The 16400-nt window shown below is 41.1% G+C and overlaps 1 protein-coding gene across 4 annotated transcripts in view; it reads right to left on the bottom strand.

Annotated features, from left to right (window-relative positions):
* Nucleotides 1-5773: 5773 nt before the first annotated feature.
* The window catches only part of MTA3 (metastasis associated 1 family member 3), a 118903-nt gene continuing 108276 nt past the window's right edge, over nucleotides 5774-16400 (bottom strand). The window contains exon 19 of one of the 4 annotated variants that reach the window (XM_053383327.1): nucleotides 5774-6279. In XM_053383327.1, the coding sequence (XP_053239302.1) occupies nucleotides 6129-6279 (151 nt within the window). In that variant the 3' untranslated portion in view covers nucleotides 5774-6128. The remainder of the gene's footprint in view (nucleotides 6280-16400) is intronic. The other 3 variants (XM_053383328.1, XM_053383331.1, XM_053383329.1) reach the window with 3 other exon arrangements.

Raw genomic sequence — 16400 nt, 5'->3', positions numbered from 1 at the left:
TTAAAAACATGCAAAAGATAAAAAAACTGAAACAGATTAAAATTACCTCAACATTGGGAAGTCAGAGGAGTTCTTGGTACACACTAGGGGGGAAATTATTCACTCTTGCATTTCCCTTCCATAATTTTTACATCCCCCGCCTGCAAGCAATTCAAATTGAACTATTTAGTGAAGGCTAGCATATTACGGAGAAATGTGGGGTGTTGTGGCTGCTTTTTTCAAGGTGGACATTTTTCCTCCAGTATGGAAGTGCTGCAATAAGGAATCTTCTTTATACTAACCATATAATTCCGGCAATGCACACTAGATGGTACTCAAGTTTATAGAAAGAGTTGCCAGCTCAAGAAAGCATAGTTGGAGATTAACAAAACAAAAAACTGTTCAATGCCTAGTGTAAAATAATGAGTATATTTGAGTTGGACAATTAGTGCCCTGAGAAATCTTCAAAGAGATGGTTGATAGGAAACTGCATTTGGAGAACATTACAAAAGTTGGGGATGAGAGACAAGCGATCCTAGATTTCAGAAACTGGAGCTGGGCTGGGGTATTGTTTAGGGGGTTTGTTTGGGGTGGGGGTTGTTGCTGTTATGGACATTAATTTTTGTATCATTATTTTAGATCTCATTATTATTTATGTGGAAATTGTTCAGTGTGGCTGTGTATTTTTGATGTTTTCTTTATTGTCTAGGACGACTTTAGTTATGTTGAAATTATGACCCCCCCCCCATGTTATAAGCCACCTTGAGCATGGTTCAAACTATGGAAAGGCAACATGCACATAAAATTTTCTATGTATGTATGAGTTCCTCTGGCTGGGGAAAGGGGTCTCTGGATTATTCTCAGTTCTGTATTGTGGACCCTGAATTACATAAACCAAATTGAAAATGTCTATAGAGCATGGTACTCCAAGCAGTCATAGATGCCAAGGGTAAGGTCACATTCACACAATATATTTAAGGGTCATGGTTTTCCCTAAAGTATCCTGGGAACTGTAGTTTGTTACGGGTGCTAAGAGTTGATAGAAGAGCCCCTCAGAGAACTGCCATTTCCAGCACCCTTAACAAACCCAAGTTCCCATAATTCTTTGAGGGAAGCCATAACTGTTAAAGTGGTTTAAGAATGTGTTAAATGCATGGTGTGGATGGGACTCATGTTCATAGATAAATATGCTGTTGTGTCTAGCCAAAAGCCATGACACATATGTCTTCTGGATGTGTCCCATGGCCAACCAACTGGTGGCAATTACCTTCTTCTCAAGACTCTCAATACTGGCCAGAAATGTTCTTGTGCATTTAGCCATCCTCACCGATCACATTTTCACCCTGCAGGCGTGACTCATGGCACTGTTCCTTCATGAGGACAGCCATAACTAAGAAGTATAACCAAGATCTCTGACTTAGATGTTCATTTGGTACTGTTTCTAAATCAGCTTTATGTGTATTTTTTGTACTTAAAACTGTAGCTGTTTTCATTGTGTGTTTGTAAAGTACCTTGAATGTAAAATGTGATACATAAATTAATTAAATAATAATAACAATTAGGAAAGCAGAGCCAGGCTGTTAGAGGAAGATGGTATTCAGATGCCTAAAGGTGAAGTGGGAGGCCCCCAAACAGTTTGCTGAATGCGGAGAGGAAGACCTAAATGCAATTGTGACATATTGTATTCCCCACAGACATATTCTGTACTTGAATATGTCTTCTAGTTTCTTTAAAATTCTCAAAAGGTTTCCTGAATTATTCTGAATTATTCTCCTTCAATTTTGGTTTTGCTCAGTTTCTCACTTTTCCAGAATTATGTTCGGTTCTGCCCATTTCCACATCAGTTTGTGATTTAAAACCAAAAGCAAATCTTTATGAAAATTCAGGCATATTCTAGTGCAAATTTCCTCTAATATACATGTTTTCGTATGCAATTTTGCCTAATAAACATGTTTTTGCAAAGCAAATTTCCCTTGTATAATGCATTTTTGTCCACAATTTTCACTAATATAAGCATTACGATGCACACTTTACCCCAGTACATGCACGGGGTATATGCACTGCTTGGCTAGTGAACTACACTGCAAAATTCAGAGAAGTGCAGATTTTGAAGGAAGGGTGTGTTTCAAAATGAGTTCTGTCCAAATAAACTTGGCAGAGGTAAGAGTCCGAATGAGCACATAGAACCTTTGGAAAGACAAGTTTAGAAGCCAGCAATCCAGTTTATGTGATCAACTCTTCTGAACTCCCTTGTCTATGGCTAGAAAAAGAATGTGATGCCTTTTGACTGAACAATTGTTGACAAGGCCAACATTTGATTATTCTCATAAAGAGTTTCTGCGTAAAGTTCCCATTTAGATCCTCAAGGATTTGAGGAAAGGCATTAACCTTAGGGCTTCATGTATACTATATTTCCATCTAAATGCTAATGCCTTCAGTAGGTTTCCCTTACTTCACATATGTCTGGCTGGCCTTTTTGTGGCCTTGAAAATATTCCACATTTATTTATTAAATTTATAAAATATCTATACCGGGGGTCAGCAAACTTTTTCAGCAGAGGGCCAGTCCACTGTCCCTCAGACCTTGTGGGGAACCAGACTATATTTGGGGGAGGGGTGAACGAATCCCTATGCCCCACAAATAACCCAGAGATGCATTTTAAATAAAAGGACATATTCTACTCATGTAAAAACACCAGGCAGGCCCACAAATAACCCAGAGATGCATTTTGAATAAAAGGACACATTCTACTCATGTAAAAACATGCTGATTCCCAGACCATCCACGGGCCGGATTTAGAAGGCGATTGGGCCGGATCCAGCCCCCAGGCCTTAGTTTGCCTACCCATGATCTATACCACCCTTCACGGGGCAGTTTACACTATAAAAACACAGAAATACGTAACATAGTAACAAACAGAAACTCCCCCAACCATTTTAAAGGCCATAGATTATTTAATTAACCAAAAGCCTGGGAGGAGGAGGAGGAGGAGGAGGAGGAGGAGGAGGAGAAGAAGAAGAAGAAGAAGAAGAAGAAGAAGAAGAAGAAGAAGAAGAAGAAGAAGAGGAGGAGGAGGAGGAGGAGGAGGAGGAGTTTGGATTTGATATCCCGCTTTATCACTACCCGGAGGAGTCTCAAAGCGGCTAACATTCTCCTTTCCCTTCCTCCCCCACAACAAACACTCTGTGAGGTGAGTGGGGCTGAGAGACTTCAAAGAAGTGTGACCAGCCCAACGTCACCCAACAGCTGCATGTGGAGGAGCGGAGACGCAAACCTGGTTCACCAGATTACGAGTCTACCACTCTTAACCACTACACCACACTGGCTCTCTATGCCTTGTGACTAAGAATATGTAATGAAGGTGCCAGGCGAGCCCCCCTGGGGAAAGCATTGCACAAGGAGAGAGCCACTGCAGAAAGCCACACCATTCTTGTGTGGCTACCCTCCAGACATCTCGTGGAGGAGGGACACAAAGAATGGCCTCAGATCATGACCAGATGATGATGTGTCCAAGTTGGCTCATATGGAGAAAGGAGATTCACATGGTATCTTCTTTTCAAGCATTCAGTTGATTTGGGGTTCTTCTTGCAGAGTGCAGAGGGAATCAAACATTTGTGTAACAATGAAGCTTTATTGTACAGAGATATATTTACACGAGTGCCCAACAGTTGTATGCAGATACACACATTACCAAACTTTCCAAACTCTCATCTCTCACTTTCCACTACTACACAACAGTCTTGTACATTTTATTTTGCAGTGCCTTCTGTACATGGGGCTAAATCAGAAGTCGATACCTGTATATAAATTGTTACCCAATCCCAAACAATCAGGCTACAAAGCAAAATGTGTAAATCCAGAGTCATTGCTCTAATGGTTTTGGAATCCCATCATCAGGTGCACTCAGAAGTACAACCAAGGTTTTTTGAAGAAGACATTTGCCCCCCCCATGCCCCCCCACTCTTTCTGCATTTTCCAAATGGGTACAATACACTCCATGGCCTTTTTATTTCATTGAAAAATATACATTCACATTTGTAGGCATAAAAACAGGCAATGGGGGACCCAACAAAGCAGTTTGGGTAACTGAGAATTTGCAACACATTTCCTTATGTAATAATTATCTGCCACAATTGATTTTTTTAAAAAATAAAAAACAACCCAATACCAATTATACGTATCATTTTATAGATTGGAACATAATGACAATTGTTGGAGCTGTTGTGCTCTAGCCAGCCTTTTTAAACAACTTTTTGGGAGGAAATGTGATCAAGTTCAATCACAGTAGGAACTCATATCATGGAATACAAAAAGTATAGACATTGGGATATATTTAAAGTGTGTGGTTAATACTAGGACTGTACATCAGATCCAGAACTAAATCAGGCTGATTCGGTTTGCCTTGGAATTTGGCCAGATGGGGTTCATGCAGCCCTGGATCAACCCAGGTCAGATCAGGTCTAACCTGGAGCAATCTAGGTCTTTCAAAAGGGCTGGTGGTCTGGCAGCAAGGAATGGGGGAGGAGATTGGGTAAGGTCCCCATATGAGTTTGGGGCACAGATCCAAGTCAGATCAGGGTGCACAGTTAGTACAGGGGATCTGGAATGAGTAATGAGAGTCTCAGCTGCATCCAAAATTATATCAAGTTGAAAGATTGTTTCCTCCTCTGGCAGAATGGGTTTACAGACTATAGGTAGGACTGACAATGAAGCATTGTATATCCTGCAGTACAATTGTTCAGGATTTCATGCCCACCACCAAGGGTTCAATCAGGACATTTCACTCTCTGTTCCACCAACCCCGTTATCCTCTTTTTTCTAGCTGTCAAAGAGCATGCCCTAGTTGCCTGCTTGTTGCTGTTTTGCCCCTTAGTAGTTTTTAAAAGGTGGGTTTTTTCTCTACTTCTGCAAATCTCAGATTCATCCAAGCATGCTGGCCTCTCCCTCCTCTTTCTCAGCGGTCTTGTCCTGTGTTTGACATCAGAGGGGGTGATGGTGCTTGGCTATTCCTGTGGAGTTATTTGTTGGTACTGAAAATGTTTCTGGGATGGTCAACCGTAATAAGTCAGCATCCGATGTGCAGTTATAAGGCTGCACACACAAAACACATTTATATCAGATACAACACACACACACTCCAAATCCCGGGAACACTAGTTTTTTTGTGGAGCTGGAATGGCAGCTTAGTGGTTGCTAAACTACAGTTCCCATGATTCTTTGCAGGATGGGTGTGTGCGTGTGTGATATAAATGTTTGACATGCCACGGCCTGAGTGTTGAGTTATTGTTGTATGCCTTTGTCCCTGTTTGACAATAATTATTTCTTCTGTTTATCAAAACTTGGACACCGTCATCCATCAAGAAAGGGCCTGCCTGTCTGAGCTACTCAAGGTTCTGTAACAATATCAATAAATAATGAGAGAGACAGATTTAATGTTACATTAAAGAAATAACTGTCAGCCCAGCGGTTGCTACTCATAAAAACCACCGCGTAAGAAGTACTGCTTCTTTCCAAGATTTGATAGAAAATCACTTTCAGAGATGGTTACTGAGGATTGCTGGTTACCTAATTCAGCCAACGTCAGTCTGCATTCAGACTCTTCTGTGTACATGTGTTCTTTCTTTACCTAAGATTCTCAGTACTTCTGAAAAACAACATGCCTCAATCAGGGCACCCCAAAATCAAGTTAAGACAATGTAACTTGGCATTTGTGCTTCAGCAGATATATCTCCATGCTTGGGGTGGGATAGTGCAATATATCTGGAGCCTCAAAGGGCAGAACCAGAAGTATGCTATAGTATGAATGCATACAGTTGCATTCAGAGAGTTCATGTTATTGATGGAAGTTTATATGATGTGCCAGGGGAAGCAGCAACGGAAAGTTCATTGATGGTGGGTTAACGGGTTGTCTGGTTCTGTTCTGAATATTATCCATCTTCTGACTTTTTTGACATATTCTCCTTATATCCCGGTTGCCTTACTTCAAGGCATGGAAAAGTTCAAAACTGTGTTTTACTCTTTAATAAAACAAGATGCAGCCTTTAACTGTCCTCATTGTATAAAGACACAGAAAGAACCTTCTCCTGTCCAATTTCTGAAAATTCTTCTTTATAGGGTGATGCTTTCAAAATGGCAACAAAACAGATTTTTCACTGTTGCATCTTCAGCTGTGAATGATTGCTCAAATTCTCTTGAGTCTCTTTGTGAGTCAGAAGGGACTTCACCTTCCTCAGAATTAAAGTGCACGGGGTCCTACAAGCTCTTTTCAGCTGTGATCGAGTAAACTGCTTACGGCGTTTTCTGTATGGGGAGAAAAAGCAGAGAGATAGAGAGGTAAGCAATTTCTCAACAGGGATTTATATATTATTTTTATTATAAATACAAACTAGTTATTAAGCCAATCAGAGAACTGAGGATAATTAATGGAGAAAAGGATGGAAATCAACTAAGATTTACTCAGAGTAGACCCCTGGAAAATAATATACATGACTACATTTGGTCCATTCATTCCAATAGATCTGCTCTGTGTAAATAATCTGTAAGCCTGTCTACACTGTCTACAGAAAGCAACAAGTTTTCTAGTGGCAGAATAAACTGTAGTTTGAAAGGAAAACATTTTCACTTTAATGAAGGGAGTATAAAAGAAAAGTTCTACACACAAAATTCTGATTATAAATCAGTCAATATAGTATATGTTACAAGGCTGCAAATTTGTTATCATTTTCAGGACTAGTAGTTTGAGACGTTCAAAATTTAAGGAGAAATACCCTTTCTATACCAGAGAGAGAGAGAAAACCAAATATTTAAAATTCCCTTCCCTTCTGCCTTCAAGCAGAACAGTTTTTCTCACGCAAATTTTAATAGCACATAAGTGGGAAATTATGAGGAAAAAATAGGCTACATGAACAGATGAAAAATCCTCTTTTATTTATGAAACATTATCTTAATCTTTATGAAACATTATCTTAATCTCCAGGCCCTTTCCACCCTCCTTCACTTACATCTCCTTAAGCATCTCACTTGAAATATTATGCTTTTCTGGAATTAATAACGCTGCACATTAAATTCATGTTTTTTGAAGGAAGGGAGGATCAAAGATATTAAAAAAGAATAAAAGACAACACCTTGTCAAAGAAAGAAAGAAAGAAACACGATTTTTTCACTTCATAATTATTTAATTTGGATTGAATAATTTTCATTGAATTTTTAATTTATTCTATTCAGTCCAAATTAAATACAAATGGGGCCGTTTTGCATTATTTTATTTCTTAAAGGATTGCACAGCCTGAGTTGATATTCTCTGCTGTTCTTTTGTAAATAATTGTTTAATATGTATAAATGCAACACAGTGTTACCTGTTTCCACATTACAATAGCACCTCTGAATTGTAATCTTTAATGTTTTGCACCCCAAATGTGACCCAGTTTGTAAGATCCTTTACAAGCCCAGGAAAAAAGGCATTCATCATAAAGGTGGAGTGCAGATCGATGCACTGTGAGTTAAGGGTTGCATGGACTTCTATTCCCTCTCTGCGTGCATCCTCCACACACCCCAAAATCTGTCCCAGAATATTGGGGGGGAACCTAGAACAGAATTGGAGGGCATGAGGGAACAGGAGAGGAGGAGGAGGGCTTGTTACACAGAAGGAAGCCCTTGTGCTTCCATTATCCCTTGTGCTAATGGATAAAATCTTAGACTGGGTTCCTTTCCATAAATGAAGTGTATGCCTAGATATGACAAAAGAGATAAAGCAATGTATTGTGGTACATTGTTACAGGACCATCACACATAGTATGTTCTGCTTCATATTATGTTTTTGTATATTTATTTTAAAAATATTTAAACATATTTATAAGCACACACAAAAATGGAGAAAAGTGAATAAAGCAGGATGTAGATTGAGATCTGCTGGTAGTGGGTGATTTGCGGTAGATAGGCAAGCATTGCTGATAGGGCTGTACATGGTCCCCCCCATCAGATTCAGGGCACAATTCAGGTTTTAAATCAGTCCCAGCTCAGGATGATGCAGACCTGACCTGACACCCAGATCTGGATTATGATCCTGGAAAAAACAACCCCTCTTTGGAAATCTCATTTCCTTGCATTGGGAAACCAAAATGGCTGTAAACTTCTTGCATTTTCTCATGGGCAACCTTCTGGAGGCCGCATACCAGCAGTGGGCGAGACCAGATACAAAAATAGGTGGATCTATGGATGTGACCCTTACCTTTGTACAGTAGGTTGCATTCCTGAGGTACACAACTCAAGAGGTTTCTGCACACACACACATGCACAGACACACAATGCATACAACAGCCCTGAACATCCAGTGCCACCAGTATCATTTTCCATGCCACACCATGCTATCAGCAGAGTATGGAAACAACAAGGGTCATTCCACTTTTAGGGACAGTCAGCACTGAGTAGATCATGTTCTACTGCACTGGCCTTATCAGTACTGTTTTTATTTTTTAAAATGGTGCCGAAGCTAATCATGAACATCTCCCTTGTTCTCTTACTGTATAATGACAACAGTGCCCACTTGAGAGGTGCTGGAACTGAGTTCCATTGAGTAGCAGCTGAAGAAAAGCCCTGGGCATTATCATGCTCCTTCAGGCCTTTTCTCACTATAAGGTTCTGGTAATTATCCCTGCATCCATTAGAAATAGATCTTAGTGATTCTTAAAGAGATCTTCATTAATCACATCCAGGCACATACATTCTCTGCCTGATTTTTCCCCTGCCTATTTTGCTCTGAGACTCTCAACACCTCCCTCGACTACTGGGTCCTGCTCAGGACAAACTACTTAAATACAAACATATAATGAACAGAATACAACAAATGTGTTCACAGGAAACAGCTGTAAACATGGGAAATGGGAGTTGCATAGCCTTCCCTTACACTCAACACATTATTTGTTCATTGTTTGTTTTTTAAAAAAGCTTAAGAGAACCTGGTTTTAGCCTTTAATGGCAAGGGAGAGGATAAAGATGTTACCCATTATCCCCCCCCCTCTCTATATATATATATAAACACAAAGGTTGAGGAGGGGGCAGCCAGCCATCTTTAAAATTCAATTTCCTGTGGTTTTGTCACAGTGTGTCTTTTTCTGAAGCAAGAATTCTTTATGTTTGCCAAATGAATTCAATATGCCTAAAAACAGATACCCTCTCGCATTGTTATGAGAGACCACCTATTCTAACTGTGGTTTGCCCCATTGGTTCTCTTGCAAACATGCCTGAGGAGTGAGGAGCAGAGGAACTGTCTTTGACATTCTAATGAAATGCTCCGTGGATGCGATTCATCGCACCCACTTCACATTTTGATGCAGAGGTGCATTTGCCTGTGCATGAAGATGTGGTCACACAGATGTCCCTGCTTTAAGATGCAGAAAGCTAATCTGCAAAAACAGACAAGCTATTTGCGCCACATCTCTTTGGCTCAGTGAGCCACATCTCACAACTTTCTGCAGCTGTGACTGCAGAAACACACACCTATATACCTGCCCCACAGAGAGGACTTCTTCATTCCCCTTTTGTAGTGCAAGTTCCCACATGCATAAACTAGGACAGATAAATTTGTTTCCCACAATGGGCCTACCACACAGGTGAAAGGGTTTCAGTGTCTAGGTGACTAACAGGATACTGTGTTGTATTAAGGAGTGCTTGAAGAATTCAATTTCTGCAAATTCCAACACAAAATGACCTGAGCTGCTTCTACCAGCCTAAGGTGCTGAGGATTTTGCATTTCCCTGAATTTTGAAACACAGTTCAAAAAAGACTAAAATGTGCTTACATTAAATTTAGAAATGCAAACACTAAGATAAAGCACAAATAGGCATTGAAATACATTTATGAATTTTCATGAGGATTTTTAAAATAAAAATAAGGCAGTAATGGGATGGAATGGACTTATGAAAGAACTCATGTGACATTGACACAGACCAGAAATAAGTTGATCCTTCCAACCCAAATTGCATCACTAGTCACCGACAGTTAACATGTTTACTCAAAAGTAAGACCCACTGTATTCCAACGGAGTTTATTCCCAGTGTGCATAGGACTACAGCCTAAAAATGCCAAAACTGAGCCAAAAAATGGCTGGTGCAACCTTTACAGCTCTCTGTTTCGATGTAAATGCAGCACAGTGTTATCTCCAGAAATGTAAATCTATTTTTACTCTAGTACATCTCAATTGCAAGCCTTAACATTTTGCTTCCCACCCCTATGCATGCTGTGTTGAGCTACCGTATTTTTCGCACCATAGGATGCTCCGTCCCATAGCACGCACCTAGTTTTTTGGGGGGGAAATAAAGGGGGGGAAATTCCCTTTATTTCCCCCCCAAAAGCAGGTCAGGGAAACCGAACCAGGTCGAGGGACAGCGGGATGGTGGCGCTGCGCCTCCCTGCTGTCCCCCGAGCTTGTGTGGCTGGCTGATGTCTGCCTGGCACATGGGGCGCTCTGCTTCAGCGGGCCCCACCCGCCAGGCAGCAGGCTGCTATCCGCAGCATGGGGAGCCCTGCGGGGAACTCCTGCAGGGCTCCCCATGCTGCGGATGTCTGCCCAGCGCGAGGGGCGCTCTGATTCAGGGCGACCTGCCCGCCGGGCGGCAGGCTGCTATCCGCAGCTTGGGCAGCCTTGCGGGGAACTCCTGCAGGGCTCCCCACACTGCGGATGTCTGCCCGGCGCGAGGGGCGCTCTGGTTCAGGGCGCCCCTCGCGCCGGGCAGCAGGCTGCTATCCGCAGTGTGGGGAGCCCTGCGGGGAACTCCTGCAAGGCTCCCCACGCTGCGGATGTGTTCCCGAAGTGCCGGGCGCTCTGCTTTCAGGGCGCCCGACGCTCCGGGAAGCAGGCTACTATCCGCAGCCTAGACACGGCTAGCGGAGCGCTGCGCTAATCCCGAAGCTTGGGGTGTGCGGAGCTCAGCGCGCCCCAAACTTCTGGGTGCCGGCAAGGTTTCCGCTAGACGGCTAGCGGAGACCTTGCTGGCACCCAGAAGCTTGGGGCGCGCTGAGCTCCGCACGCCCCAAGCTTCGGGATTAATGCAGCACTCCGCTAGCTGTGGGAGACCCAGCTCTCCCACGGCTAGCGGATAGCTTCCTGAAGCCTGGAGAGCGAGAGGGGTCGGTGCGCACCGACCCCTCTCGCTCTCCAGGCTTCAGCGAAAGCCTGCATTCGCTCCATAGGACGCACACACATTTTCCCTTGCTTTTTAGGAGGGAAAATGTGTGTCCTATGGTGCGAAAAATACGATATATCATGTGAGAGGAAAGTGAGATATAGCAGATGTAACAGACCGGAGGAGGGGAGAGTCTTTCAGAGTGGTTACTACACATTTGTGCATATAACTGGGTTTTTCTAATGTGAAAAAGGACAGTGTTTTGATAGTGTGGAAGGGGCAGAATAATGGTGGGGTGTAAAAGCAATTGTGAATAGTTCATCCAAATTACTACTATGAGCAGTGACAATGAGTGGGGCAAGGCTTGTATCTCTTCTGTGAGAGGTTAGTTATAGCAGTAAAAAAAAAAAAAAAAAACTTTTAATGAAAGAGACCTGCTTAGGAATCGTCATATTACACTACTTATGGGAAGATCTTCATAAAGAAGATCTTTAAGATAAAGAAAAATGATATTTTTTTCTATAGATACACAGAAGTTAACCAAGTGTTATTCAGCACCATTTCAGACTCATATTTGACATGACAAAGATAGCCTGAGTTAAATTCACAGTATGATGCCCATGTAAGATATAGATGATAGATAGATAGATAGATGATAGATAGATAGATGATAGATAGATGATAGATAGATAGATAGATGATAGATAGATAGATAGATAGATAGATAGATAGATAGATAGATAGATGATAGATAGATAGATATAGATAGATAGGAATATCAACTCACTAAGGGCTCTAAGACTCCAGTCCTATGTGCACTTACCTAGGAATAAACCATAGCTGTCAACTGTTCCTTTTTTTAAAGGAAAATTCCCTTATTCCGAATAGGATTCCTCGCAAGAAAAGGGAAAAGTTGACAATAAGCTCCACTGAACAAGTGGGAATTACTTCTGAACACACATGCAGAGGACGAGTGTGCTATAAACACAATCTGAGCAAGCATGTTTTGAATGGTAAGGTGGAGAAGTATTTGTGCTTGCAGTCAGTCACTGCTGGAACAGAAAACTTGATGGAGTAGAATATGCACCTTCCCACATGTGTAAGCAAATCTATGAGGAGATATTTGGTTATAAAATAATTTTGGTGTTGCACTTCTGTCATTAAGCCCAGCTTCATTTTTGAACAGTTTGATTGCATATGAAAGAAACCCCAAATTAAAATTTCTGTATTCAGAACATTGCAAATATGCATCTATCATCAAATGATCATGAAGGCTGCAATCTTAACCCCACTAACCTGGGAATAAGTCCCATTGAATTCAATAGGACATTTCTGAGTAGGCATGGCTAGGAATGCACTGTAAATTATTAGACACACACACACACACACACACACACACATATACTGCATGAAGGAACGATACATACAGAAAAAGCATGGGTACAATTACTGTATATAAAAGAAATCATTTCTAAGCACCCACCCACCCACCCACTTTTAAATCAGCTTCAGATATTTGACATTTGAAATTGACAGCTGTATGTAATTGAAGCTATACTCAAGAGTTGACCCACTGAAATAAACGCCTAATTTTAATGGGCTCAACTCTGTGTATGACTTCATTGGGAACAACCCAAGAGCTATAACTGCATTAGTGAAACAAACAGTCTCCAACTCTCCCATAAATTTTTTCATGTAATACTAAGTTTTTGGAAACTTTCACCAAATTAATCACCTCCCACAGCCTGCTCAACCAATTCCCTTTCTTAGCTCTCTGCTGCCTTTTGCAATGTTTAGCAAACATCAATCTTGCTGCTGTTAGTAAGCAGAAGACTGGCTTCTGAATATTTATAGAAGGATTAGCTTTCCTATTATGAAATAAACATAATAATGAATTGGGAATAACTTGTAAGAGACTATGTTGATTATGTTAATTATCATTTTCCTGTACTGAATTGCCATTCTGCATTTTCACCACACACTTTCCTAAATAGACTCCCTAATCAGAACCACATTCCCTTGTGAGCTGAATACCTTGGCCGCTAAAGAAAGGTTGCCCAAGAGACAGCTGAGGAACTCATCTTGATGTTCACTAGTCATCACATGCAAATCAGAAGCAGGTCAACAATGTGTTTGTTTGGCTTAATGAGTTTTAATAATTTCAAACAAAATGGCCAGAGCTTGCTCAGTTTGGGAACATTTGTTTTAAAATGTTTGCGATCTGGTTGAGACAGGGCTTAAGTGCAAATAATTAAATACTTGTATTTGAAATTACTTTGGGGAAAAAAATATTCATGACATTTGCACTTATCAGTATCAGAGGGACCAAGGATAATTTCACTTGCATTTTAATGAGAAATTACCTAAATATGCACTTCTCAAAACAATATGTGGACCAAACAAAATTATCCTTTGCAAGGTGCATTGCTCTGAATTTTGTGGTGCAGTTCTCCAGCCAAGCAACATGCACAAAAATGCAAACATCAGTAAAAAATAACATACAAAATGCATTATATTAGACAAGGATATTTCCACAAATCTGCATATTAATCAAAACTGCACACTAAAATGTGTTCATTGTGAGAAGTCTGCCCTGCAACATGGATGAATTTTAATAAGGATTTGCTAAAACTTCTGCGAATTGTTGCAGAAATGTGGCAAACTGAATTTAAGGCTGGGAAATGTAGAAACTGGGAGAAACTGAACTGACAGTTCTGCATTATGATTGTAGAAAATCCTTATGGTAGTGCTTGAAAAAGATGGGGTTTTTTTTAAGAAGCTGCTCTTACACTAAATCAGGCTATTGGTCTATAAAGCTCAGTATTGTCTGATAGTATTGACTGATAGCAGCTCTTCAGGGTTCCAAACAAGGGTCTAGTCCAACTCTTCTTGGAGATGCCAGGAGCATTTTGCATGAAACCATGCATCCTATCACTAAGCTAGAGCCCTTTCCAACTCTAGAACATGTAAAGGTAAAGGGACCCCTGACCATTAGGTCCAGTCGTGACCAACTCTGGGGTTGTGGCGCTCATCTCACTTTATTGGCCGAGGTAGCCGGCGTACAGCTTCCGGGTCATGTGGCCAGCATGACTAAGCCACTTCTGGCGAACCAGAGCAGCGCACAGAAACGCCGTTTACCTTCCCGCCAGAGCGGTACCTATTTATCTACTTGCACTTTGACGTGCTTTCGAACTGCTAGGTTGGCAGGAGCAGGGACCGAGCAACGGGAGCTCACCCTGTCACGGGGATTCGAACCGCTGACCTTCTGAACGGCAAGTACTAGGCTCTGTGGTTTAACCCACAGCTAGAACATGTACAATTCTATAAAATTTAAGTTTTATTGAGATTGGTCTCAGAACCGTCTATTTAACACCAGCGTGACATGCTCTGATGATGGCTGTAGTACCATCAAGTCTAGAAAGAAGCCCACAATCTGGAGCAAATCCCATCAACATCTACTCAAGAAACTCTTTCCCCAGTGTCTCTTTGTTCAGAGCCTTATGGAGTGCCATAATCAGAGATTTCACATGACGGGGGTCAGGCAGTGGGGAAGTGGAAACTGCAAGGAAATATCCTATGAGGCATGACTGGTCTCACTGCAAAGGCTCTCGCGGATGACAGTCTGAGTGGCTTATAATTTATGATATTCTAAAGCAAATGCCCCAAGGTGCTGCAGGAAAGCCAGAGCATCATGGCAAGAGGCTGTTGCATAAATGAGATGCTGCTTTGCCAGCATCGGGGAAGCTCATTTTCCCTCCCAATAATATTCTGCAGACCCAGCATCAATATTTATGCAAGGAAACTACTCTCTGTAAACTATCAAGTATTTCTGGGAACTTCAAACCAGCTTCATTTTAAAATACTGGAGCGCTGTTATTACTTGTGGCATCTGTGGCACAGAGCACCTGCATATGATAATTCTGGTGATCAATGAGGTGTAATGGTTAGATTGTCAAATCTCCCGCAGGCCAGCCACCGATTCTCAGAATAACCTACCTCACAGGTTCTTGCTGTGATAACATGGAAGGAAGAACCACGCAATCAGCTTTGAGCTCCGTGGATATCAAACATAAGAATTTTATAAAGCAACCTCCTGATTAGATTACTGTAATGCATCGTGATTAATTTACCGACTGAGCTTTTGCTTGGGACTGTCCGGAAACTGCAAAATACAGCATCAGAGCTTGTGGTTATCGCTGCTGGAGGTCCTTCATGAAGTATTTGAAAACAATGCAAAGTTGATTTCATGAAAAAAATATTTAATTTGCTTTTATTTTTTAAAAGTTAAAAATTGTATTGTTCAGCTATTTTATTCTCTGCCCATATATATATATATATATATATATATATATATATATATATATTACACACACATGCTAAAACAGACTATTGGTCTACCTAGTTCAGCACCAGCAACACTGATTGGCAACAGCTCTGGAGATGATGCCAGGGACTGAACCTGGAACCTTTTGCATGCAAAGCTTGTGATTTAGCGCTGGACTATAGCCGTTTAATGGGAGTATAAAGGTACACAACACAGCACATAGTTAAACTATGTTATTTCTCACCAAAAGATATGGGGATGCCCACCGATTTAGATAGTTTTATTAAAAGAGGATTAGACAAGGTGAAGAAGGCTATCAATGACTACTTTTCACAATGACTATTTATTACTTCTAGTATCCTCTGAATGGCAATTGCTGGGGAACGCCATCACTTGCTGCTGCGCTCAGGTCCTGTTTCTTATTTTATTCTTTATCTAGCATCCAGATGGGAATTGTGCCAGGTCACTAGAGAGACACAGTGGTCAGATTATGCCTCTCTCTCCCAACTTGACTTTATTTTCTTTACATGTGAAGCTGTGGGTAAGCTTTTTAGGGGACCTTGATTAAAAGTTGGCAGGGTCAACAGAGAAGCCGACTTTGAGGAGGCAGTTCATCCTGTGTATCCCATTGCTTAGGCATTTAGAAAAATGGATGCATGGGTCTATTAGCTATTTTAGTCCCAGTTTTCATTATCACCATTGCCTTCTGCACAGAGAAAGCACCTAGAATTATAAAAACCATGGAGGAAGGGAAGAAGAAAAGCAAGTTCAGATACTGAAGTCAAAGAGGCAGCCTAGAATTAAGATTTGCAGCTTCAATTTCTAACAGAAGAATCCAATAAGGGAGCAGGTACTTTTAAATTAAAATCATTACATATGTGCCATATTTTAATCTTGAATTTAAACACGGCAGTGTTCAAAGCTACTGGACTTTCTCTTGGTCCACTGTGACACTGTTTATTATCTAGCCTCTTGGT

This window comes from Podarcis raffonei, chromosome 3 (assembly GCF_027172205.1).
Source record: "Podarcis raffonei isolate rPodRaf1 chromosome 3, rPodRaf1.pri, whole genome shotgun sequence".
Taxonomy (NCBI): Eukaryota; Metazoa; Chordata; class Lepidosauria; order Squamata; family Lacertidae; genus Podarcis; species Podarcis raffonei.
The sequence above is the reverse complement of the archived record's forward strand: the minus strand, read 5'-3'. Positions and strand labels throughout refer to the sequence as shown.